The sequence below is a fragment of the Mytilus galloprovincialis genome, chromosome 11 (assembly GCF_965363235.1).
Source record: "Mytilus galloprovincialis chromosome 11, xbMytGall1.hap1.1, whole genome shotgun sequence".
Taxonomy (NCBI): domain Eukaryota; kingdom Metazoa; phylum Mollusca; class Bivalvia; order Mytilida; family Mytilidae; genus Mytilus; species Mytilus galloprovincialis.
In genome coordinates, this window is record NC_134848.1 from 42,462,804 (window position 1) to 42,489,556 (window position 26,753).

Consider the following 26,753-nt stretch of genomic DNA (forward strand, 5'->3'; position numbering starts at 1 on the left):
GCCAATTACTCTCTATTTAATCTCTAACCCCCCCAATCATCAACATACTCATAAATTACATTTGTATCCAGTAACATATTTTCTTTTGGCATCTACATGCAGCAAATGGCAATCAATAAAACATGAAATACAACAGTCAGTCTACAATGGAAGCCATGTTGCAAAAAAGCTGTTGTATATTCAACAAGCACAACATTTTGAATTAAAAAATTAAGTACATTTTTGTAACAATAGAATACTGAAATAACTGCAGACATTTTGACAACATGAAAAATTACAATAATCAACATCCAAAAAATATTACCAGTACATCTAACACATAAAGCCATGGTCAACATGGTCAAGATCTATTGGTAAGAATAAAAATTTTCAAAATAATGTTGATGAATTTTTTATATGATATACATGTATCAGATCATATAAAACAAATATATTAAAAAAAACATTGATTTTCTAAAGCTTGAATTACAGGAATAAAAGATTATGTTTGGGTTGATAGAAAAAAAATAGTTAATCAACTTTGACCATAAGGAAATAAAATAAATCTATTTTTAACAATAAATGTTCTATTTTTAGGTTTTTCTACATGTAAATTATTCACAACGGTTGAACCAGAAAATTCTTTTAGTTATCCATAGAAATTGATATTTACCATAAATAAATCAGATCGTTAATATCAAGAATTTAAATGAATATATGAATGGTTTATGTATGTAAATGACAAACGTACATTATTAATAAAAAAAAAAATTCTACACAGCTACCCTTTTGCACAAAACATTGCCATTTTAATGCTGTAAAAATACACTAATATCACAACTACGACATATGGTCCCTAAACTACAAACAACATTAATAATACATAATTCACAATTTAAAGCTGAGAATACGTAGGCACAACTAAGGTAGTAGTACCCCATAAGTATCAAATATCCATTGTAATACAATATTTCCTTCTGTTTAAAGGGAAACAACTCTTATGTAAAAATCAAAAATTGTCTCCCCTTACTAAATCTCTTAAGCACTTTAAATTCACAAAGCAATTGAAATAATTAGATTTAAATTGAAAAACTGTGAGTAATATCTTAAATATGAATATTCTGAAAAATTTGATTATCCAAATCGTACATTTTAAAATTTTCGACAAATTTTGTAAATTTTAGCAATAGTAGTTATGATTTTTGTAAAGGTTTCAAAAATACATATTCAATTTAAATAGTTTACTTTCAATTATGCAACACTTAAATGTTAAAACTCAAAGAAATACCATTTAAATATCTGCTAAAAATATAATCTCTTTTATCATGGTTACGACTAAGTACAGATGAAATTCAAATTGGTTTTCAATGATGGTCAAATGGCACTTGAAGAATTTAATACAATATTATTAAATCTGAAAAAATAAATTCGCTAATTTTAATTTCAACATTTTAAAATTAAAACTACTTCAGATGACTGGTCAAATGGCAATTAAATTCAATCCTGTCTCGACAGGACTTTCGACAGATGACACATTTAAATGGGTCAGTATCATGTGAATGAAACCCATTATGAAGCAGATAAAGTGTACAATCTTCATAAATAATATGACAATGATTACAACGATACTGCTTCTGTGACGTGTTGACCTCATCTCTTCCCTCATCCTCGGTCATCTCCCCAGACATATTTGAACTGGTTTCTACTGATATGTAACTGGTACTGGGTTGAGTTGATGTGACGGGATCAATGGTGACGCTTGAACTGTATCTTCTTTGTGGATACCTCTGCTTTCTTGAGTTTGATGATCCACGTAGCTTTGAATGTAGATTTGTACGATTTATCATGCCAGGTTCATCGCTGCCAACATTATCAGAGTGCTCACTGGTTACACTGGAGTTTTCCGATGTTTTATGGTTAATTTCATTTATGTAAGCATCTGAATCCATGTTGGGTTTTTTAGTATCCTCATTATCATGATTATGGTTTGTTCCATCAGGGGTAGACATAGATCTGGAAGTATGAGAGTCGGAACTATATTTTCTGTTCCGACAAGTAGTTGTACTAACAACATCAGTGTCACTGTTTTCATTGGCTACACGGTCAGCAACAGACATGCCCATATTTGGGGTGAATGGTTTATGGTAAAACTCAGCAAAAGATCTGGCTTGTAAATTTAATGCTTGTGACTGTAAAATGCTGACCGGTGTTGGTATGTTGCTGTTTGTGGTTAAACTAACTGGTAAACAGACAGATCCTGCTGTCACAAATGTTGGTATCTGTGGTGGAAATGGAAAAAGAGGAGACGAGACTTGATCTGCATGACTGCTTCTCGGTGAAAATGTATCAATGTGTGGTGATAAGGCATCTGGTGATTCCCCAGTACCCTGGGATCCCTCTGCCATTTTGGACTCTGCCATTTCTGAATGGGTTGCTAGGTGACGTTTGGCATCTTCATAATTTGCAAATTTAATTGGACATAGCGGACATTGGTGCAACATTTCCATCATGTGCCTGCGTTCGTGCATGCGAAAACTTCCACTTTGTGCAAATGTCTGACCACAAATTTTACAAATGTACGGTTTTTCTCCTGTATGAACACGTTCGTGAGTTCTTAGTGTTCCTATCTGCGTGAATGATTTGCCACAAATTCCACAACGGTAGGGTCGCTCTCCACTATGTATTCTTTTATGTGTTGTCAAGCTACTGGCGTTGGCGAAAGCTTTACCACAAAGTTTGCACTGAAACCCAACTATCTGTTCTTGTTTTACCTTAATTGGTGGAGAAATTAAAACTGGTTTAGATTTTGAGGACTCAGTTCTTTGAGGTGGGGGAGGTGTATCGACTTTAATTCCAAGTTGACGAATATGAATACGTTCATGTTTCTTCCAGTTACTACAATCACTAAATCTTTTTGGACAAAATGAGCAGGCAAATGGCTTCTCACCGGTATGTAGTCTCATATGAGCCTTAATGTAGCTCGACTGGGCAAACTTTTTACCACAGAACTTGCAGCATGGCTTGTTGTCTTCGGAACTATAGTGAACCATGGCTGAATCAAATGACATTTCGCTGACTCCATTACCTATGCAGCTTTACCTTAAACCTTGCTAACTACATCTTGATATAGGTTTTTGGTATACACTTTACTGTTCTATATAGCAGAGATACCTGAAATATAAAAATATTTATAATATGATTTCATTATATAACATTCCTTCCCAGTATTAATAGTACTGTATAGGCCAAATAAAAAACTATGTGTGGTTCCAGTTACATCTGAAAAAATGTCAGGGTAGGTAGGTAGGGATTTTTTTTTTAATTTTACATTTTTTATTTACCTTGAGTCTATGGGAGCAACATTCTGACTTTAACAGTGCTGTAGGTTGTAGGGAAAATGACAAAAAAATCTTTAGCGTAGGCTAATGTAAAGACTAAAAAGTAGGGTAGATAGGGTAACTAGAACCACACATATATTTTTATTTGGCCTTATTTTTGCTTAAAGCAAGCATTTATCATTTCAAGTCTTTGACGAAGTGCTGGCAAAATTGACAATGTGATTGAAAAAAGTTTATGAAGGAAAATTGCTACTGAATTAATGAATGCAAGTTTTTTTTTATTATTGTAAACCTAACATGGTCAGATTTTTTGCATTGATCAATTAATTCTCAATTTACAGTACCTTCATATGTACAATGATGTACTAGAAGGTGGCATGATTGTATTAGCATTCTGGAATTTAGGTTGATCTTTTGTGTACCCTACCTAAGTCAATGTATCTTAGCAGTGTGATTGGACAACTGAACATACTTTCCCAAAATGAGGGAAGAATCAGTTGTAGAACAGGGATGATTCCACTATATAGTTTAGGGCCGCTAAGCGGCCCTTAAATTGACCAGCGACCCCAAAAAAATGTACATGAAAATGAATTCCCAATTCAGGAAAATAAAATAAAAATCAATATTTCCGAAAAAGTTTCTGTCACTGATTAAGGCAACTATATTTTTGCATAGTTTGTTGTCAAAACGTTTTAAAATCCAGATAAGAATGCTGTTTACGATCACATTTATTAACAACGATTTAATTATTTCAACATGTGGCAAACAATTTTAGCAGCCGAATTCAATTGATTAATATGTTATGGGAGTATTCGATCTTGTAAAAGCAGATCGCCCAGCAAGTTGATAAAAATGGGTGTCAAAGCAGACCTCGGCAGAGAGCAAATTCAAATTTTGATATAACATTGATGAATAAAATGTAGAGAGTCTTATAACAACAACACTTTAGGGACTGCTGCAGAAATTTATTGATCGACATGTTTCGGTGCCTAGGGCACCGTCATCAGGATAAAAACAATACATAAAATCATGTTGAAGTAAAAAATCGGGTTGTTAAAATTTAAACGTCACAATGTTACAATGGTAAGTAACGTTATTAATAGCAACGTACTGAAAGTGAAAGTGAAAGTTCATTGTAAGTATGTAAATAAACTATAAAAAGAAATTAAAATAAAATGTTTTTGTTGTGAAAATGTTTGTTAAAATTATTCTGCCAACATGTGTTTGTCCTCTTGCATCGTGGAAAGAATAATACAATAAGTTGTCAGGTTGTGTATATATACTGTATAGGTTGTGTGGTCTGAATGTTCTGTTAACTTTCTTCCCCAAAATAGACGACATTTTATCAACAATTCCGTACCATTTCGACTGGCTTCCCTTGGCCAGAGGTACTGCTTCCAATCGCGTCAGGAATGCTGTAAAATGTTTCGGTCGCCGAAAGTAAAGGACAAAGTATAAATATCACTAGTCTATGTTGAATTTTAACTATGTGTTCGTTCATCAAACTATCGGGAATGGCCCGTAATCTGTAAAAGTGGTTGTATCTCGAGGGTTGTGTGTTTGATTAACATATTTTCGGGAGCATCAGATTGAATTTGAAGAATACGAAATCGGGTGCATTTAATTTCAAATGAATTCTGTTAGAGAGAAATAATTTCCTATCACTGTTCTCTTCCTCTTTAAGGCTCGTTTTGGGTTAAGATGGTCCGTTATAATCTATTTCTTTTCTTGTGGTTGATGGCAGCATTCTCGGAAGGTTCCTGTGGGTGCCTCAATAAAATATAACTTTGTTTCTTCTGTGCGAATGGCTAGTATGATTAGCGCGGGTTGCAACGGCGGTTCCTAATTAAAGGAATGCAGGGGTTCACGATAAAAAATAAAATCAATTACAAACGAAAGTGAACCAACGCCTGGTGAGTCTGTAATACGGTAGAGTCCATAAAGTGGATACCCGAGGGTATGCAGGGTCGTTATGATAAAAAACATAAAATGTAGAGAGTCTTATAACAACAACACTTTAGGGACTGCTGCAGAAATTTATTGATCGACATGTTTCGGTGCCTAGGGCACCGTCATCAGGATAAAAACAATACATAAAATCATGTTGAAGTAAAAAATCGGGTTGTTAAAATTTAAACGTCACAATGTTACAATGGTAAGTAACGTTATTAATAGCAACGTACTGAAAGTGAAAGTGAAAGTTCATTGTAAGTATGTAAATAAACTATAAAAAGAAATTAAAATAAAATGTTTTTGTTGTGAAAATGTTTGTTAAAATTATTCTGCCAACATGTGTTTGTCCTCTTGCATCGTGGAAAGAATAATACAATAAGTTGTCAGGTTGTGTATATATACTGTATAGGTTGTGTGGTCTGAATGTTCTGTTAACTTTCTTCCCCAAAATAGACGACATTTTATCAACAATTCCGTACCATTTCGACTGGCTTCCCTTGGCCAGAGGTACTGCTTCCAATCGCGTCAGGAATGCTGTAAAATGTTTCGGTCGCCGAAAGTAAAGGACAAAGTATAAATATCACTAGTCTATGTTGAATTTTAACTATGTGTTCGTTCATCAAACTATCGGGAATGGCCCGTAATCTGTAAAAGTGGTTGTATCTCGAGGGTTGTGTGTTTGATTAACATATTTTCGGGAGCATCAGATTGAATTTGAAGAATACGAAATCGGGTGCATTTAATTTCAAATGAATTCTGTTAGAGAGAAATAATTTCCTATCACTGTTCTCTTCCTTCTTAAAGAGGAAGAGAACAGTGATAGGAAATTATTTCTCTCTAACAGAATTCATTTGAAATTAAATGCACCCGATTTCGTATTCTTCAAATTCAATCTGATGCTCCCGAAAATATGTTAATCAAACACACAACCCTCGAGATACAACCACTTTTACAGATTACGGGCCATTCCCGATAGTTTGATGAACGAACACATAGTTAAAATTCAACATAGACTAGTGATATTTATACTTTGTCCTTTACTTTCGGCGACCGAAACATTTTACAGCATTCCTGACGCGATTGGAAGCAGTACCTCTGGCCAAGGGAAGCCAGTCGAAATGGTACGGAATTGTTGATAAAATGTCGTCTATTTTGGGGAAGAAAGTTAACAGAACATTCAGACCACACAACCTATACAGTATATATACACAACCTGACAACTTATTGTATTATTCTTTCCACGATGCAAGAGGACAAACACATGTTGGCAGAATAATTTTAACAAACATTTTCACAACAAAAACATTTTATTTTAATTTCTTTTTATAGTTTATTTACATACTTACAATGAACTTTCACTTTCACTTTCAGTACGTTGCTATTAATAACGTTACTTACCATTGTAACATTGTGACGTTTAAATTTTAACAACCCGATTTTTTACTTCAACATGATTTTATGTATTGTTTTTATCCTGATGACGGTGCCCTAGGCACCGAAACATGTCGATCAATAAATTTCTGCAGCAGTCCCTAAAGTGTTGTTGTTATAAGACTCTCTACATTTTATGTTTTTTATCATAACGACCCTGCATACCCTCGGGTATCCACTTTATGGACTCTACCGTATTACAGACTCACCAGGCGTTGGTTCACTTTCGTTTGTAATTGATGAATAAAGTTTAATGAGAGCCGGTTATATAATATGATGAAAACTTGTTTTGTAAAAGGAATTATTTCCTCAAAAGTTTGAGCGTTTTTTTTTTGAAAATAATGTTGATGATAGACCATTCGTGAAATACGATGTCATCATTATGGAACTATTTCAAAAGTTTTGAAGATGATCCAAATAATTTTAAAAAAAAACCGGTTCAATGCTTTAAATATCTTATCTTTGAACTTTTGTAATTGCTTTTCTGAATTCGACAATTGACCAGTTCAATTTGATATCCATTTGAATCAAGGTAAATTTATAGAGATGACCTGCTGTTGAAAAAATACCCGATGAATGATTTTTTTCAGTGGTTTATGTTAGCTGAAATATATGTTTTTGTAATAGGCCTAGGTAACTATAGCTAAGATGGTAGACTAGTGCATCATGTTCAATGATATTCATGTAATAACAGTAGCCCATCCAGAATTATTCAAAATGTTACAACTTACATGAACATCAGTGTACAGGTTAAACTTAATAGTATAAATTTTTCGTTTTTACAGGAAAATAATGTTATTTCGTCTTAGATTTTATGCTTGAAAAATTCCCAATTAGAATAAAAATTCCCAATTTGATGTTCAAGGGACCCATTTGAAAACACCTGGAATCATCCCTGTAGAAAAATATGAAATAATATTACATACAGGTGAAAATGAATTTTTGAGAATTTTGTATGCACTGCATGATAAAAGACCTAAAAGCATTAGTAGCCTAAGGACAGTTACTAAGGTTTATATAGATAGCAAAAAAAGTTATGATTCATATTTAAATTAGTTTCTAAAAATTATAATGAACGTACTTCAGTTAACTCTGTGTATATTTTTTTGGCAGTGTTAAAAACATGAGAAAGCAGTGAAAATATTAAAAGGCTTTCATTACCTCATGGCCAAGGGAATACTATGATGCAACCAAAAACATAGAATAATATAATGTTGCATGAGCAATCAGTTATTTTGTATGTTGTGTAAAATCATAGACAATGCAGACAGCAGTATACAACACATACTGTAGCAGATACCAGGTTCAGTAAGAGTCCTTGGTTTAGACTGTGAGTATTTGGCTTTCAACTTTTTGCCATCAACAATATCTGTTATTTTATATAGAATAGATAAGACTGTTGGTTTTTTCTGTTTGATGATGGTTTTACACTAGTCATTATTTGGGCCCTTTATGGCTTGTTATTCGGTCAGCCAAGGCTCTGTGTTGAATGTGGTACTTTGACCTGTAATGGTTTCTCTTTTAGTAATAAAGGTTGTCTCATTTGCACTAGTACCACATCTTCTTATATCTACATATAAAACTTATCAAAAAGATAGGTAGGAAATATTGTTTAGCGTCATGCTCAATTTTACCAATTTTAATGTACATGTATTGTCATGCAAAGGTACAGGTGTAGGTCTTAAAATGACTAAAAATTAGATGAACAATAAGGTTTTGATCTAGTAATTATAACATGACAGACAGAGTTCATCAAGATCCAAATAACAGAGAGTTCAAGATTACAAACAAGAGATATAGATTGTTCAAGATTGCAAACAAGAGATCTAAATAGTTCAAGATTGCAAACAAGAGGTAGTTAAAGATTGCAAACAAGAGATATAGATAGTTCAAGATTGAAATAGAGGTAGTTCAAGATTACAAACAGTCAAAAATGTAAACATGGAGATTAGAAACTGCTTTAATTTCCAGAGTTTACTCCCTCTTTTCTAGTTGAATATATTATTTCCTATGGTTTTGTGGACTTTGCCTCCACTTGATTACTCTTTTGTTCATTTTCCTTTTCCTCGGGAAGCTTGAGTTTTTGATTTTACAGTTCATGTCATTGTATTTCAAACATTGTTCATGTTGTTCATACCACTAAATACTGAGCTCCCTAATGTTAAATGCAATGAGGAAAAGTGGCAGAAGATATATTTCAAAGAGACAATCAGAATTCATAAAGAAAACTGTTGTAGTTTCAACCAATAATAAACAAGAGGCTCTCAAGCGCCTGAATCGCTTACCTTAATTCTTTTGGTTAAATCTCTCATCAATGATTATTTTGGCTTTTCAATTTATTTAAATGTTTTTTGGATCGTCCTATTTTCTTCAAAAGCCAAAAAAATAATCATTTTCTCCTATGTTCTATTTTAGCCATAGTAGCTATGTTTCTTGACATACAAGGAAATAAAATATAAAATTTATACTAAATACTCTGAAACTCATTTAGCCTAAGTTTGGCTGAAATTGATACAGCAGTTTCAAAGGAGAAGATTTTTTAAAGTAAGTCAACATGATGAACAAATTGCGAAAAAAGTCCTTAAAGGGCAATAACTCCTTAAGTGGTCAATTGACAATTTTGGTCAAATTGACTTAATTGAAGATCTTACTTTGCTGAACATCATTGCTGTTTACAGTTTATTTCTATCTATAATTATATTCAAGATAATAAACAAAAACAGCAAAATTTCCTTAAAATTATCAATTCAGGGGCAGCAACCCAACAACAGGTTGTCTGATTCATCTGAAAATTTCAGGGCAGATACATTGTAGATCTTGACCTGATAAACAATATAACCCCAGGTCAGATTTGCTCTAAATGCTTTGGTTTTTGAGTTATAAGCCAAAAACTGCATTTGACCCCTATGTTCTATTTTTAGCAATGGCGACCATGTTTGTTGATAGATCATAACTTCGGATACAATTTACAAACTAGATACCCTAAGGAACATTCAGTTAAAGTTTGGAAGTATTTGGCCCAGTAATTTCAGAGGAGAAGAATTTTGTAAAAGATTTTTAAGATTTACGAAAAATGGTTAAAAATTGACTATAAAGGGCAACTCCTAAAGGGGTCAACTGACCATTTCCGTCATTTGACTTATTTGTAAATCTTACTTTGCTGAACATTATTGCTGTTTACAGTTTATCTCTATCTATAATAATATTCAAGATAATAACCAAAAACAGCAAAATTTCCTTAAAATTATCAATTCAGGGGCAGCAACCCAACAACAGGTTGTCTGATTCATCTGAAAATTTCAGGGCAGATAGATCTTGACCTGATAAACAATATAGCTTCGGTCAGATTTGCTCTAAATGCTTTGGTTTTTGAGTTATAAGCCAAAAACTGCATTTGACCCCTATGTTCTATTTTTAGCAATGGCGACCATGTTTGTTGATAGATCATAACTTCAGATACAATTTACAAACAAGATACCCTAAGGAACATTCAGTTAAAGTTTGAAAGTATTTTGCCCAGTAGTTTCAGAGGAGAAGATTTTTGTAAAAGATTACTAAGATTTACGAAAAATGGTTAAAAATTGACTATAAAGGGCAATAACTCCTAAAGGGGTCAACTGACCATTTCCAGCATGTTGACTTATTTGTAAATCTTACTTTGCTGAACATTATTGCTGTTTACAGTTTATCTCTATCTATAATAATATTCAAGATAATAACCAAAAACAGCAAAATTTCCTTAAAATTACCAATTCAGGGGCAGCAACCCAACAACGGGTTGTCTGATTCATCTGAAAATTTCAGGGCAGATAGATCTTGACCTGATAAACAATACTACCCCATGTCAGATTTGCTCTAAATGCTTTGGTTTTTGAGTTATAAGCCAAAAACTGCATTTGACCCCTATGTTCTATTTTTAGCAATGGCGACCATGTTTGTTGATAGATCAAAACTTCAGATACAATATATAAATTAGATACCCTAAGGAACATTCAGTTAAAGTTTGAAAGTATTTGGCCCAGTAGTTTCAGAGGAGAAGATTCTTGAAATAGTTTACGACGACAGACGACGGACGACAGACGACGGACGACGATGGACGCAAAGTGATGGCATAAGCTCACTTGTCCCTTCGGGCCAGGTGAGCTAAAAATGAAAAGACCAACTTTCAATTCATTATCTACTAATAAATTATACCCTCAAAAACACAAACTAAAATTCAAATGGAGATGTAAAGATGTCTGGATTGAGTGGTGATGCAGACATCACTGGTTTCAGTCCCTCCCTGGTGATGCAGACATCACTGGTGTTATTCCCTCCCTGGTGATGCAGACATCACTGTGGTTTGGTCCCTCACTGATGATGCAGACATCACTGGTTTTATTCCTCCCTGATGATGCAGACATCACTGTTTTAGTCCCTCCCTGGTGATGCAGACATCACTGTTTTAGTCCCTCCCTGGGGAAGCAGACATCACTGGTTTTGGTCCTTCCCTGGTGATGCAGACATCACTGTAGTTTGGTCCCTCCCTGGTGATGAAGACATCACTGTTTTTTGTCCCTCCCTGGTGATGCAGACATCACAGGTGTTAGTCCCTCCCTGGTGATACAGACATCACTGGTTTTGATCCCTCCTTGTGATGCAGACATCACTGGTTTAAGTCCCCCCTGGTGATGCAGACATCACTGTGGTTTGGTCCCTCTCTGGTGATGCAGACACAATAGTTTTAGTCCCTCCCTGGTGATGCAGACATCACTGGTTTTAGTCCCTCCCTGGTGATGCAGTCATCACTAGTTTTGGTCCCTCCCTGGTGATGCAGGCATCATTGTTTTAGTCCCTCCCTGGTGATGCAGACATTACTGTTTTAGTCCCTCCTTAGTGATGCAGACATCACTGGTTTTAGTCCCTCCCTGGCAATGCAGACATCACTGGATTTGGTCCCTCCCTGATGATGCAGACATTACAGGTGTTAGTCCCTCCCTGGTGATGCAGACATCACTAGTATTGGTCCCTCCCTTGTGATGATGCAGACATCACTGGTTTTAGTCCCTCCCTGGTGATGAAGATATCACTGGTTTTAGTCCCTCCCTGGTGATGCAGACATCACTGTGGTTTCTTCCCTCCCTGGTGATGCAGACATCACTGGTTTTAGTCCCTCCCTGATGATGCAGACATTACTGGTTTTAGTCACTCCCTGGTGATGCAGACATCACTGGTTTCAGTCCCTCCCTGGTGATGCAGACATCACTGGTGTTTGTCCCTCCCTGGTGATGCAGACTTCACTGTTTTTGTCCCTCCCTGATGATGCAGTCATCACTGTTTTTTGTCCCTCCCTGGTGATGCATACATCATGGTTTAAGTCCCTCCCTGATGATGCAGACATCACTGTTTTTGTCCCTCCCTGGTGATGCAAACATCACTAGTTTTAGTCCCTCCCTGATGATGCAGACATAACTGTTTTTGTCCCTCCCTGGTGATGCAGACGTCACTGGTTTTAGTCCCTCCCTGGTGATGCAGACATCACGGTTTTTTGTCCCTCCCTGGTGATGCAGACATCACTGGTTTTAGTCCCTTCCTGGTGATGCAGACATCACTGTGGTTTCTTCCCTCCCTGGTGATGCAGACATCACTGGTTTTGGTCCCTCCCTTGTGATGCAGACATCACTGGTTTTAGTTCCTCCCTGGTGATGCAGATATCACTGGTTTTTAAAAAGTCCCTCCCTGATGATGCAGACATCACTGTGGTTTGTTCCCTCCCTGGTGATGCAGACATCACTGGTTTTAGTCCCTCCCCGGTGATGCAGACATCACTGGTTTTAGTCCCTTGCTGGTGATGCAGACATGACTGGTTTTAGTCCCTCCCTGGTGATGCAGACATCACTGTTTTTTGTCCCTCCCTGGTGATGCAGACATCAGTGGTTTTAGTCCCTCCCTGGTGATGCAGACATCACTGTTTTAAGCCCTCCCTGGTGATGCAGACGTCACTGGTTTTAGTCCCTCCCTGGTGATGCAGACATCACTGTTTCTTGCAGGGTTGGCAAAGTATTACCCACCCGGGAATTCCCGGGCGGGAAAACCCGGGTTTTCCCGGGCTGGGCAATACTCCCAGAAATGGGTGATAGTGGGCATTACTGGGCAATATGATTTTTTAAGCTTATTTTAACACAAAATAGTAAAGACTTGTTATAGTTTCATAGTATAACAGCTAAATATATACTTTTTATACAGATAACCATTGACAGTCATTTCTAGAAAATTCAATTTCATTCTCTTCTCTATTAATTTTATTTGTAGGCAGAATACAAAATTTGCACATTTAAAGATACCTTTTAATTACCAAGTATTGTTTCAATAATCCAAACTTTGAAAAATGCATTTTATTGCAGAGTTTAAGTGAATTGTTTTAATTCTAATTGTTATACATTCATATTGCTAAATAAACACCCTACAGGGTCATGCCATTAAGGCCATTAACACTTATAAAATTGAAAAATTATTGTTACATAAACAAATCTGTGTTCTAATCTGAATAATTCCTTATTAATTAGTGACAGTACATATACATTATTTAAATGTGATGTTTCTTTGATACATGTAATTGTTCATTCTTAATAGGAGCTATATTCATTTGAAAAAAAATGATTTATTTGCTTTCTATTTACAGTTTGCCAATCTAAACAAATGCTAAACAAACAAAATAGGGTATAAATATCTTATTAAATGTATTGCATTTGTATTTATCACTGAATTCTCTTTAAAATTAAGACAAATATTTTATATTACCCAGTATTGCCCAGTATTACCCACTAAAACCCAGTAAAACCCGGGTTTTCCCAGTATTTCCCACTGGGCTAACAATACTCATAAAACCCGGGTTTTTGCCAACCCTGGTTTCTTGTCCCTCCCTGGTGATGCAGACATCACTGGTTTTAGTCCCTCCCTGGTGATGCAGACATCACAATTTTTTGACCCTCACTGGTGATGCAGACATCACTGGTTTTGGTCCCTCCCTTGTGATGCAGACATATTTCAAAAAGACAATCAGAATTCATAAAGAAAACTCTTGTAGTTACAACCAATAATAAAAAGTGAAAAGACCAACTTTCAATTCATTATCTACTAATAAATTATACCCTCAAAAGCACAAACTAAAATTCAAATGGGGAGAAATGTGAGAATGTAAAGATGTCTGGATTAAGTGGTGATGCAGACATCACTGGTTTCAGTCCCTCCCTGGTGATGCAGACATCACTTGTATTGGTCCCTCCCTTGTGATGATGTAGACATCACTGGTTTTAGTACCTCCCTGTTGATGCAGATATCACTGGTTTTAGTCCCTCCCTGGTGATGCAGACATCACTGTGGTTTGTTCCCTCCCAGGTGATGCAGACATCACTGGTTTTAGTCCCTCCCTGATGATGCAGACATCACTGGTTTTAGTTCCTCCCTGGTGATGCAGACATCACTGGTTTTAGTCCCTTCCTGGTGATGCAGACATCACTGTTTTTTTGTCCCTCGCTGGTGATGCAGACATCACTGGTTTTAGTCCCTCCCTGATAATGCAGACATCACTGTTTTTTGTCCCTCCCTGGTGATGCAGACATCACTGTTTTTTGTCCCTCCCTGGTGATGCAGACATCACTGGTTTTAGTCCCTCCATGGTGATTCAGACATCAGTTTTTGTCCCTCCCTGGTGATGCAGAAGTCACTGGTTTTATTCCCTCCCTTGTGATGCAGACATCACTGGTTTTAGTCCCTCCCTGGTGATGCAGACATCACTGGTTTTAGTCCCTCCCTGGTGATGCAGACATCACTGTTTTTTGTCCCTCCCTGGTGATGCAGACATCACTGTTTTTTGTCCCTCCCTGGTGATGCAGACATCAGTGGTTTTAGTCCCTCCCTGGTGATGCAGACACTGGTTTTAGTCCCTCCCTTGTGATGCAGACATCACTGGTTTTAGTCCCTCCCTGGTGATGCAGATATCACTGGTTTTAGTCCCTCCCCAATGATGCAGACATGACTGGTTTTAGTTCCTTGCTGGTGATGCAGACATCACTGGTTTTAGTCCCTCCCTGATGATGAAGACATCACTGGTTTTAGTTCCTTGCTGGTGATGCAGACATCACTGGTTTTAGTCCCTCCCTGGTGATGCAGACATCACTGTTTTAATCCCTCCCTGGTGATGCAGACGTCACTGGTTTTAGTCCCTCCCTGGTGATGCAGACATCACTGTTTTCTGTCCCTCCCTGGTGATGCAGACATCACTGGTTTTAGTCCCTCCCTAGTGATGCAGACATCACAATTTTTTGTTCCTCCCTGGTGATGCAGACATCACTGGTTTTGGTCCCTCCCTTGTGATGCAGACATCACTGGTTTTAGTCCCTCCCTGGTGATGCAGATATCACTGGTTTTAGTCCCTCCCTGGTGATGCAGACATCACTGTGGTTTCTTCCCTCCCTGGGGATGCAGACATCACTGGTTTTAGTCCCTCCCTGATGATGCAGACATCACTGGTTTTAGTCCCTCCCTGGTGATGCAGACATCACTGGTTTTAGTCCCTCCCTGGTGATGCAGACATCAGTTTTTGTCCCTCCCTGGTGATGCAGACATCACTTGTTTAAGTCCCTCCCCTGTGATACAGAAATCACTGGTTTAAGTCCCTCCCTGGTGATGCAGATATTACCAGTTTTAGTCCTTTCCTAATGATGCAGACACAACTGGTTTTAGTCCCTCCCTGGTGATGCAGACATCACTGGTGTTGGTCTCTCCCTGGTGATGCAGACATCACTGGATTTAGTCCCTCTCTGGTGTCGCACAGTTTGGTCCTTCCCTGGTGATGCAGACATTGTTTTTGGTCCTTTCCTGATGATGCAGACATTTCCGGTTTTAGTCCTTCCCTGGTGATGCAGGCATCACTGGTTTTTGTCCCTCCCTGGTGATGCAAACATCATTTGTTTTTGTCCCTCCCTGGTGATGCACACACCACTTTTTTTGGTCCCTCCCTGGTGATGCAGACATCACTGTTTTAATCCCTCCCTGGTGATGCAGACATCACTGGTTTAGTCCCTCCCTGGTGATGCAGACATCACTGTTTTCTGTCCCTCCCTGGTGATGCAGACATCACTGGTTTTAGTCCCTCCCTAGTGATGCAGACATCACAATTTTTTGTTCCTCCCTGGTGATGCAGACATCATTGGTTTTGGTCCCTCCCTTGTGATGCAGACATCACTGGTTTTAGTCCCTCCCTGGTGATGCAGATATCACTGGTTTTAGTCCCTCCCTGATGATGCAGACATCACTGTGGTTTCTTCCCTCCCTGGGGATGCAGACATCACTGGTTTTAGTCCCTCCCTGATGATGCAGACATCACTGGTTTTAGTCCCTCCCTGGTGATGCAGACATCACTGGTTTTAGTCCCTCCCTGGTGATGCAGACATCAGTTTTTGTCCCTCCCTGGTGATGCAGACATCACTTGTTTAAGTCCCTCCCCTGTGATACAGAAATCACTGGTTTAAGTCCCTCCCTGGTGATGCAGATATTACCAGTTTTAGTCCTTTCCTAATGATGCAGACACAACTTGTTTTAGTCCCTCCCTGGTGATGCAGACATCACTGGTGTTGGTCTCTCCCTGGTGATGCAGACATCACTGGATTTAGTCCCTCTCTGGTGTCGCACAGTTTGGTCCCTCCCTGGTGATGCAGACATTGTTTTTGGTCCTTTCCTGATGATGCAGACATTTCCGGTTTTAGTCCTTCCCTGGTGATGCAGGCATCACTGGTTTTTGTCCCTCCCTGGTGATGCAAACATCATTTGTTTTTGTCCCTCCCTGGTGATGCACACACCACTTTTTTTGGTCACTCCCTGGTGATGCAGACATCACTGGTTTTAGTCCCTACCTGATGATGCAGACATCACTGGTTTTAGTCCCTTGCTGGTGATGCAGACATCACTGGTTTTAGTCTCCCTGGTGATCTGGTGATGCAGACGTCACTGGTTTTAGTCCCTCCCTGGTGATGCAGACATCACTGTTTTTTGTCCCTCCCTGGGGATGCAGACATCACTGGTTTTAGTCCCTCCCTAGTGATGCAGACATCACAATTTTTTGTTACTCCCTGGTGATGCAGACATCACTGGTTTTGGTCCCTCCCTGGTGATGCAGACATCACTGGTTTTAGTCCCTCCCTAGTGATGCAGACATCACAATTTTTTGTTCCTCCCTGGTGATGCAGACATCACTGGTTTTGGTCCCTCCCTTGTGATGCAGACATCACTGGTTTTAGACCCTCCCTGCTGATGCAGACATCACTGGTTTTAGTCCCTCCCTGGTGATGCAGACATCACTGGTTTTTGTCCCTCCCTGGTGATGCAGACATCAGTTTTTGTCCCTCCCTGGTGATGCAGACATCACTGGTTTAAGTCCCTCCCCTGTGATACAGAAATCACTGGTTTAAGTCCCTCCCTGGTGATGCAGATATTTACCAGTTTTAGTCCTTTCCTAATGATGCAGACACAACTGGTTTTAGTCCCTCCCTGGTGATGCAGACATCACTGGTTTTGGTCTCTCCCTGGTGATGCAGACATCACTGGATTTAGTCCCTCTCTGGTGTCGCACAGTTTGGTCCCTCCCTGGTGATGCAGACATCATTGTTTTGGTCCCTTCCTGATGATGCAGACATTTCCGGTTTTAGTCCTTCCCTGGTGATGCAGGCATCACTGGTTTTGGTCCCTCCCTGGTGATGCAAACATCATTTGTTTTTGTTCTTCCCTGGTGATGCACACACCACTTTTTTTGGTCACTCCCTGGTGATGTAGCATCACTCGTTTTTTAGTCTCTCCCTTGTGATGCAGACATCACTGTTTTTGTTCTTTCCTAATGACTTCATTGATAGGGGACTTAATTGTGAACAGTTAGGGGGAAAGCAATTTTGTTTAAATGACAAAACTACTACAAATGAACTGCAAATCATGGTCCTTGGCCTTGTGAAAGAAAAATTCAAATACTGACAGACTGATTTTACTGGGGAAATAATTATGATGGTCAATAATAAGGTTTATTAATAGTTAATGGACTAGTGACCCTTCTGATTGCATTAGAAGATTAAATGTAATCACATCTTTATCTGTTGTACATTGTAAATGTTTATAAGCTGAGGGTAATAAACTTGTGAGAAACATGAAGACTGGTAAACATGGTAAAATTACTTGAAACATATTTTTACACTTTCCAAATTTATGTGATGAAATTGTTTTGAAATACTTTTGTTGTTTTGAAATTAATGGAAACGATTTTGTAAATGATGAAAATGGCCAGCGCTAGCAAAATCACTATATGTATATATGAACAATATAGTATCTGCAATAAAAAGGACCCATTGAGACCATCAGGCTAAAAGTATTTTGAGTTTACTGCAAATAGATTAACCAAAAAATACAAATTTGATTTTTTAAGGCCAACTAAAATTAATTAGTAGATTTTCATCCAGATTTTTGAAATCAAAGAGCAGATTGCTCTGAGGGATACAATTGCCATTGTTTTCATTGACACATGTATACATGTAGCTGGATAATCAGTGATCGGGAAGGACGTGCACCCTGCGCCTATAGCGCGTATCGACCAGAAATGGCCCATAGAGTGACTTATGTAAGCGCTTACGAGGCACACGATATTTTCACTTCGTTACGTTTAGATATCGTCAAATGGATTTCCGATCGTCTTCCGAGCCAACATGTGTGTGTACACAATTGTGTAATGTTCCTCCAATGATTGGAGCACATTTAGGACGTCTCATGTGTTTTCCTATGGAAATAATAGAACCATAGGGTGTTACTGATTGCCCAAAAAACGTAATTAACCATCATTCATGTTATGATTTTTTACAAATTTAAGTTTGAAAAATTTGGCTAATACATACGAGATTCGTCTCTAATTATTATATTTTAAGTTAGTTCAGCTTGCTATTATTTCAATTGAAAAACCCCAAAGCCTTTTTATGAATATAGTTTTTGTCTCCATAAAAGGCGACTAACTGTCCTTGTCACTTTTTGGTCTTTGGCTTGTTTTGACATTTTGTAAACATGCCTTCAGCGAATTGTTGTTTTGTTTTATCAATTAATGATACTCTCTACTGTTATTGTTGTCATCATGATGAAGTAATAATTATACAAGAAGTGCAGAGGAACTGCCAAAAAAGTCCTCCAATACGAAACGTCGGGAATAAGTATGGTATCGACGAAGACGCAAATTTAATGTAAAAAAAACTATGAACATGAACAAGACAACGTTAACAATACCAGTATAAACATTGTAAATAAAGGTTATCTTAAATATTGTCCGGTTTGGAAGAAGTTATTTTGCATTCTTTGAAATTGAAATAACAAAATCACAGGCACAATATCCATGATATTATTTAGAATCATAAAGGTAAGTACCACCATCTCTTTGCTGAGATATGGACCATAATTTGCTATTGGGCTTGTTTCCTATAACGATAGAAAAGTGATAAAAATGTGTATTACTGTAAGAAAAGTTGTAACTACATCTAAAGATGCCTTTATTTTTATCAACATACAAGTGTATGCTACTCTTCCCTAAAAAAAAAATTGAAATTAACAAATTTCAAAGATTATACGACAGTATTTTTGTAACGTTTCTCGCGTTACTTTTCGCTTCCGAAGTGCATAACGCTGACTGATTTATAGATAATCGTCACCGGCAAATTCGTAACTTTAGCTTTCAAATAATAAAGAACATCCACCAATAAGAATAGTCAGAAGAAAATGCAGAGAACTATAAGTATTTCTGTAGAAGGTGTAAGAACACTAGTGTAACTTTGGTTTCCAATTTCGTAACGCAAATTTTAGATGATGTAATCTGCTTTGTTGTAATAGAATTCTTTATAACAATATGCAAATATGAACTCTCGCGAGATGTTCAAACAGGTAAATCAGAGATGATTTACATTCTAGTTTTGTTCTTCGTAATAATTAAGTTAGAAAATGACGTTATCGTTATGCGTTATATTTCAAACGAAACAGAAGTCCAGTTATTTCCTTTTTTTTATTAAAATTGTTTTTGTCGTTAAGTTCTAATCATTTCCGGTCATATGTGAAACATGTGACTAACATGTGATCACGCCCTTACGGCCGGATGTATAAAATACTAGGTCTAAACATTGTTTTTGTTTCCAACGGGATGTTAGCAAACATAATCTGTAGACTTGTTTCGTCTTGTTTAAAAAAGGAAAATACAATTTTCAAAGAGATTGCACCGGGGGTCTATTGTTTTTCCTATGTGCATAATGTTACATACGATCTTGTGTGAAAATAAATGCCCAATGACTTGACAAAATCGATTTCAGATTTGACAGACGTTATGACACACTTTGTTTCCTGATAACGATGTAAAGGGTCCTTGGAAAATTCAATCGACATTACGTCTCTTATCATTGTGCCGATGCTCGTTGGATTGATTTTGCTTTAGCAGTAAATATTACTGGATATTTTAGGTGAATAAAGATAACTTAATAAAAAATACATGTTAATATACCGTTACACTTGGAGTGTACAAAGTTGGTATCTTTGTCACAATTTTTAATTATTTTTTTTTATTCATGTTCTGCAAACACTTTTCAGAAACGCAATAAACTTGTCAAAGGAGAAGTAAACTTTTCCATGCATGACTTGAAAGGAAGTACTTTATTGATTTTAGCCCACTAAAGTAGGTTAAAATGTGGAAACCATGTTGATGGTGTACAGGTCACAAATATCACATGGTGCCTATTTTAAAGATTTTAATTCCAAGTTAAAAGTTTTTTTCTTTACTGGATTTAAAGAATTTAACATTGCCAATGATTTGGAATAAATTGTATATAACTGGAATTTCAAAACCAAATATAAATACATTTTTTTGGCTAAAACATCAAGATACAACGATTATGGTATCCTGCATCAATGAAGAAAATATGGAAATTTCTGAATAAATTGTACTAATTGTTTTCAAAACAAGCACATATTTAGGAGTTTTATAATACATGTTTTGTACTGTTACATTTAAGATGGATTTTAAGAAAAAGTATACTGTTCAGACTATTTTAAGCAGATTTTGCAATAAAATAAAACTAAAAAAATGCTTTCGGTTTCTTATGGTTTCCTGTCGCGTTTAAAAAAAAACTTTAATTAAACATTGAAAATAAATTTTAAATATTAACATGAAGCAAGTAACACTAGTAATGGTGTTCATTTATGTCTTTTGAAATATATTGTACAAAATAAAGAAAATAAAGATTGGTTTCCTGTTTGGTTTCCTGTCATGTAAACGGTGAATCAAAATGTATTATTTTTTTCTTGAAAAACTCAATTGTTCCATTAATACTATTCTAACACTAACACAACCCACAGAATAAAAGTTAAAGTTTTAGAACTTATAACCAGATGCTCCGCAGGGCGTAGCTTTATACGACCGCAGAGGTTGAACCCTAAACAGTTGGGGCAAGTATGGACACAACATTCAAGCTGGATTCAGCTCTAAATTTGGATTGTGATTAAATAGTTGACACAGCATAGGTTTCTGACACAGAATGAATGTGTTCTAATGAACTTAAAATTTTTATTTTCTCTTAGAGCAATTCACTATGCTGTTGAATATTAATCCTCTCAAAAAAATGTTTGAAGAAATTTTCTTTTTTATTTATGAAATTTCAAATGAGAAAAATTGAACCCAATTTTTTTAATCACATTCCCCTTTCCCTTATTCCAAAACTAATCTCAATTAAAATTTCTAATGGAGTTTGCAACAATAACTACTCATTTAAATACATCATAAAATATTAAGATGTAAAAAAACTGCTTGTTATCACTGAATGGTAAAGATTATTTTAATTTATCAGTTGGTAGTAAAAAGTGAATATACATTGTATATTGTATATAACAAAGATTTAAGTTGATTCTGGACAAAGAAAGATAACTCCAATTAAAAAAAATCTTGCTATTGCACAATATTTTGCAATTAGATATTTCTTGCTTACTATTCTGGACAAAGAAAGATAACTCTAATTAAAAAAAAATTTGCTATTTCACAATATTGTGCAATTAGATATTTCTTGCCATTGCGCAATACTGTGCAATTGAAAAGACTTGCTATTGCACAATACTTAATATAATAATTTTGGATCCTGATTTGGACCAATTTGAAAACTGGGCCCATAATAAAAAATCTAAGTACATTTTTGGATTCAGCATATCAAAGAACCCCAAGATTTCAATTTTTGTTAAAATCAGACTAAGTTTAATTTTGGACCCTTTGGACTTTAGTGTAGACCAATTTGAAAACAGGACCAAAAATGAAGAATCTACATACACAGTTAGATTTGGTATATCAAAGAACCCCATTTATCCAATTTTTGATGAAATCAAACAAAGTTTAATTTTGGACCCCGATTTGGACCAACTTGAAAACTGGGCCAATAATCAAGAATCTAAGTACATTTTTAGATTCAGCATATCAAAGAACCTAACTGATTCATTTTTTGTCAAAATCAAACTAAGTTTAATTTTGGACCCTTTGGACCTTAATGTAGACCAATTTGAAAACGGGACCAAAGGTTAAGAATCTACATACACAGTCATGACAGTTAGATTCGGCATATCAAAGAACCCCAATTATTCAATTTTGATGAAATCAAACAAAGTTTAATTTTGGACCCTTTGGGCCCCTTATTCTGTTGGGACCAAAACTCCCAAAATCATTACCAACCTTCCTTTTATGGTCATAAACCTTGTGTTTAAATTTCATAGATTTCTATTTACTTATACTAACGTTATGGTGCGAAAACCAAGAAAAATGCTTATTTGGGTCCCTTTTTGGCCCCTAATTCCTAAACTGTTGGGACCTAAACTCCCAAAATCAATACCAACCTTCCTTTTGTAATCATTAACATTGTGTTTAAATTTCATTGATTTCTATTTACTTAAACTAAAGTTATTGTGCGAAAACCAAGAATAATGCTTATTTGGGCCCTTTTTTGGCCCCTAATTCCTAAACTATTGAAACCAAAACTCCCAAAATCAATCCCAACCGTTCTTTTGTGGTCATAAACCTTGTGTCAAAATTTCATAGATTTCTATTAACTTAAACTAAAGTTATAGTGCGAAAACCAAGAAAATGCTTATTTGGGCCCTTTTTGGCCCCTAATTCCTAAAATGTTGGGACCAAAACTCCCAAAATCAATACCAACCTTCCTTTTGTGGTCATAAACCTTGTGTTAAAATTTCATAGATTTCCATTCACTTTTACTAAAGTTAGAGTGCGAAAACTAAAAGTATTCTGACGCAGGACGACGACGACGACGACGACGCCAACGTGATAGCAATATACGACGAAAAATTTTTCAAATTTTGTGGTCGTATAAAAAAGGATACAAAAAGAAACCAAAGGCCGAATACCAAATTATGGTCCATATACACTTTTTATTTTTTCAACTGTAGTCAATTCAAATGGCCCATTCATTTGACAACATGGCCCATTATTTTTTAAAATGGCCCCTTGTATTTAATTTTGAGGGGCCCTGGGCCCATAGAGAAAAAAATCCTTCCAGATCACTGGATAATATTATTTTCAAAACTAATTCAACTGCAAAATGTAATTTACGTAATCTGAATAGTTAGTAAGTTACAAAATAGCCAATCCCAGTTAAAAGTGTATGAACAATGTACTTAAGCCTATTGTGTTTTATTTTTGTACTATCAATTCCAAGTTTACTTTCCACAGCAGTCACTGAGACTCAGAGTGAGAACACTTCGTATCGTATCACCTATTTTCCTACGTTAGTTTTAGGAGGAACCCCATTCCTAACTCTTTAAATATTTAATTTCCTTTGGGTCAGTGATCATGACTCCTTTCCATACGCATTCCTCAGTTTAAATTGCGATTGTTTTTAATATCATACGACGTTTATCAACACAAGTTAATTTTCTGACCGTGTTGTTTTGATTCAGAATTCACGGAAGTGACTTCCAGAAGGGAGACAACTCGAAACGATAATATGGAAAACTCCATTTACCAGGGGTGTTGAAAGTAAACCGTAACGATGTGGACTACATTTATTTTAATTTAAATGATGCATATGATTTAAAATTATGCAACAATAATAACCCTCAATAGCAGACATACATAGAAAGGATCCCACGAGTCATAAATTAATCAATTGAGTGGGGAATCCAGAGCAACCATTTAACCTAGTACCCCTTGAAGTCAAGAAAACTATACGCATGCGCATAATTACCTAAACAAACCCTGTAGTAAGAACATATATTAAACCTAAATGGTTCTCTATTTTTGTTATGGAAGTACAATATCAAATATCAGTTTAATAACGGTGACATAGAAGTAAAACTCCACTTCAGTTCTTATATGACAGAAATAGATTTATCGGAATTCAGAGAACTCTTGCATATTTATCACAACTGGGGAATTCCCTCTGACGTGTTTCTAAATTTATAAAAACACTAAATATAAATACGGCTGAATTCTGATTTTCCGTGTTGTTAAAAACACGTATATAAGTCAAGGGGAACATTAAAAATGAAGATTATGAAAAGAACATTATAGGAAAGTTGTTTAAGTTCATCCCTTTGTTTGTTTTTACCATTTAAACCAAGACAATCATAAGAATCTGAGATGGTCCTTAATGTTTAGAATAAAACAGTTGACGTGAGGGCATTGTCCTGAGCCGCTGGTATAAGTCTACAGATTGCTTGAAAGCAATCGTATCCCAAAAACTGGGGCGGGTGGGAGTATTTTATTTTTTAAATTTTATTTCATACGAAACCCTCTTGTGTCAAGTCCTTCATACCGCAGGGCGTATAGGCAAGTGTAAAATAAGCTTATATCATGTACATAATTTTTTCAAACTCTTGAATAAATATCTCTAATTGGCAACCACTGTTATACATGTAATTACAAAATTATAAATGGTTACCGTTAACGGACATGAACAAAATCCGGAAATCATAAATTTTTTTAAATTAAAAAAAATCGAGTGGGACGATTTCAGAGGGGCGGGCGGGGATGAAAATCTATCAATTGATTTTTTAATTGGCCTTAGTTTGTGTGTCTATAACCCAGTGCCGATAAGTCTTGTACATCTACACTGTAGTAAATCAGAATCTTAACCGAGGGTGGTGAAGGGTTATTTTTTTGCAACGTTTTCTGTCTTTCTGTCTTTTTGTTTCAGATGTTTTTTATTTTTACATTTAATTTCTTGTTTTCTCGTGTTTGGTTCGATGTGCATGCTTCCTGTTTCCCCTTATTTACTTTTTGTGTTACGTGCTGGCACTCTTAATTTCTTGTGCTTATCCCGCATTTCATTATAAATAGTAAACCGTGACTAATTTCAGTCAGTCCTTTAGAACTATGTGTTCCCAGGATATAAATTGCAATCAAATGACTATGAATGATATTTTTTTTCAAATCAGATGCAACTTGTGGACGTTCAGAGGTGACAGAGGGGTCGTCATGTCCATTAATAGTAATTACCTGATCTCCAAGAAGGCAGTGTCTGCGCGTACCCGCATGTGGGTACGAATAGTCAAATTGACATTCGTAGGCTACGCGTACCCACATCCGGTTTTATAATAAATGCAATCAAATCGGGAATTAAACGTGAAATATATACAGAAATTATCGATAATATGGGGATTAAATTTCGAGTAGAACGAGTGAAGGGTATGACAAATAATATTTTCTAATTGTATTTATAAGTTAATAATATATAATAAACCTTGCAAATTAAATGCACACTGATTGAAAATGAAATATACAGTCCCTGTAAACTATAGTCCTATAATTAATATATAATATCCGAATTTTAAGTTGCTTCCACGCAACAGAGGCAAAATATTTTTTGATGCGCTGAAGGTTTACATTTTCGTCAAACATTTTGTTATTTATTAACGAAGCATTCATAGAAGATTATTGGCATCGGCCTTTGTTTTTTTCAGAAATAATGTTATATTGCCTCCGTGAATACAGGAAAAAATTATTCTGTAAAACTTGATTTCCTCTTATTTTTTGTGTTTCCAGTTCTTCTTTTCTCTGCAGCTGCAATTGACTCGGAGTTTGTTTTTATATACAATTGTATAAAATTAATCGACTGATACTTTTGAACAAATTGTTCCGATTCGAGCATGATAACTTTGAAATGTCTGCCCCACATGTAAATCCATTTTCCCATTTTAAGATTATTTATTAACCGAGAAAAACTGTTCACTTACCTATATAAATGTTAACAAAAATTCTAAGTAGTTGATCAATTTTATTCACTAATTGCGATAATTTCTGTATATATTTTACGTTTAATTTCCGATCCGATGGCAATTTATTATAAAACCGGATGTGGGTACGCGTAGCCTACGAACGGCAATTTTGCTATTCGTACCCGCATTCGGGTACGCGCAGACACTGCCCTCCAAGAACAGCTGAGTAATAAAATCAAGTACAAAATGTATTAATTCCTTAATATTTACACTTTTATTTCTCATGCTTCGTTTTTTCCCAATTTTTATTTTCCATGCAACTTTTTTGAGATTTTTATTACACATGTTTCCTTGTTCAAGACATCCTTTACCACCCTCTTGACCATGATCCATGTTGCCTTTTGTTGGGAGAGTGACATTTATGGTATCTAGCTACATCTAGACTATAATGCCAACTGTACAGACATGAACAGTAGGACTCAAACATTGTATCCCACCACCAGAAGGACATGTCCTTGCTTTATTTAAGGGGAATAAAGTGCTTTCGGGGGGATAAGTTAAGCCAGACAGCTCTGACAGACGGACCGTTGTTGAAAATATTGACACTAGTGCAATCTGTTTGACATGACTGCTGTTAGTAATTGAGGAGTCTTGTCGGGAAAACCAGTCTTTACGTTAAGAAATAATTTAAATATGTGCATCTAGCTTTAAAGTATTACTTTTGTGTCTGTAATGTGCCAAGTTCATTTAAAACTGTCAAGTCTCTTTGTTTTTGCTAACACAGATGGCGCTTTTCATACCTCT

General features: G+C 36.1%; 1 protein-coding gene across 1 annotated transcript; it reads right to left on the bottom strand.

The window, feature by feature from the left end:
- On the bottom strand, nucleotides 1–26,753 carry LOC143052199 (uncharacterized). The gene is made up of 2 exons (XM_076225174.1): nucleotides 26,669–26,753; nucleotides 1–3,150 (listed from the first exon to the last, which is right to left on the bottom strand). The coding sequence occupies exon 2, from the start codon at nucleotides 3,045–3,047 to the stop codon at nucleotides 1,443–1,445; it is 1,605 nt and encodes a 534-aa protein (XP_076081289.1). The 5' UTR covers nucleotides 3,048–3,150; nucleotides 26,669–26,753; the 3' UTR covers nucleotides 1–1,442.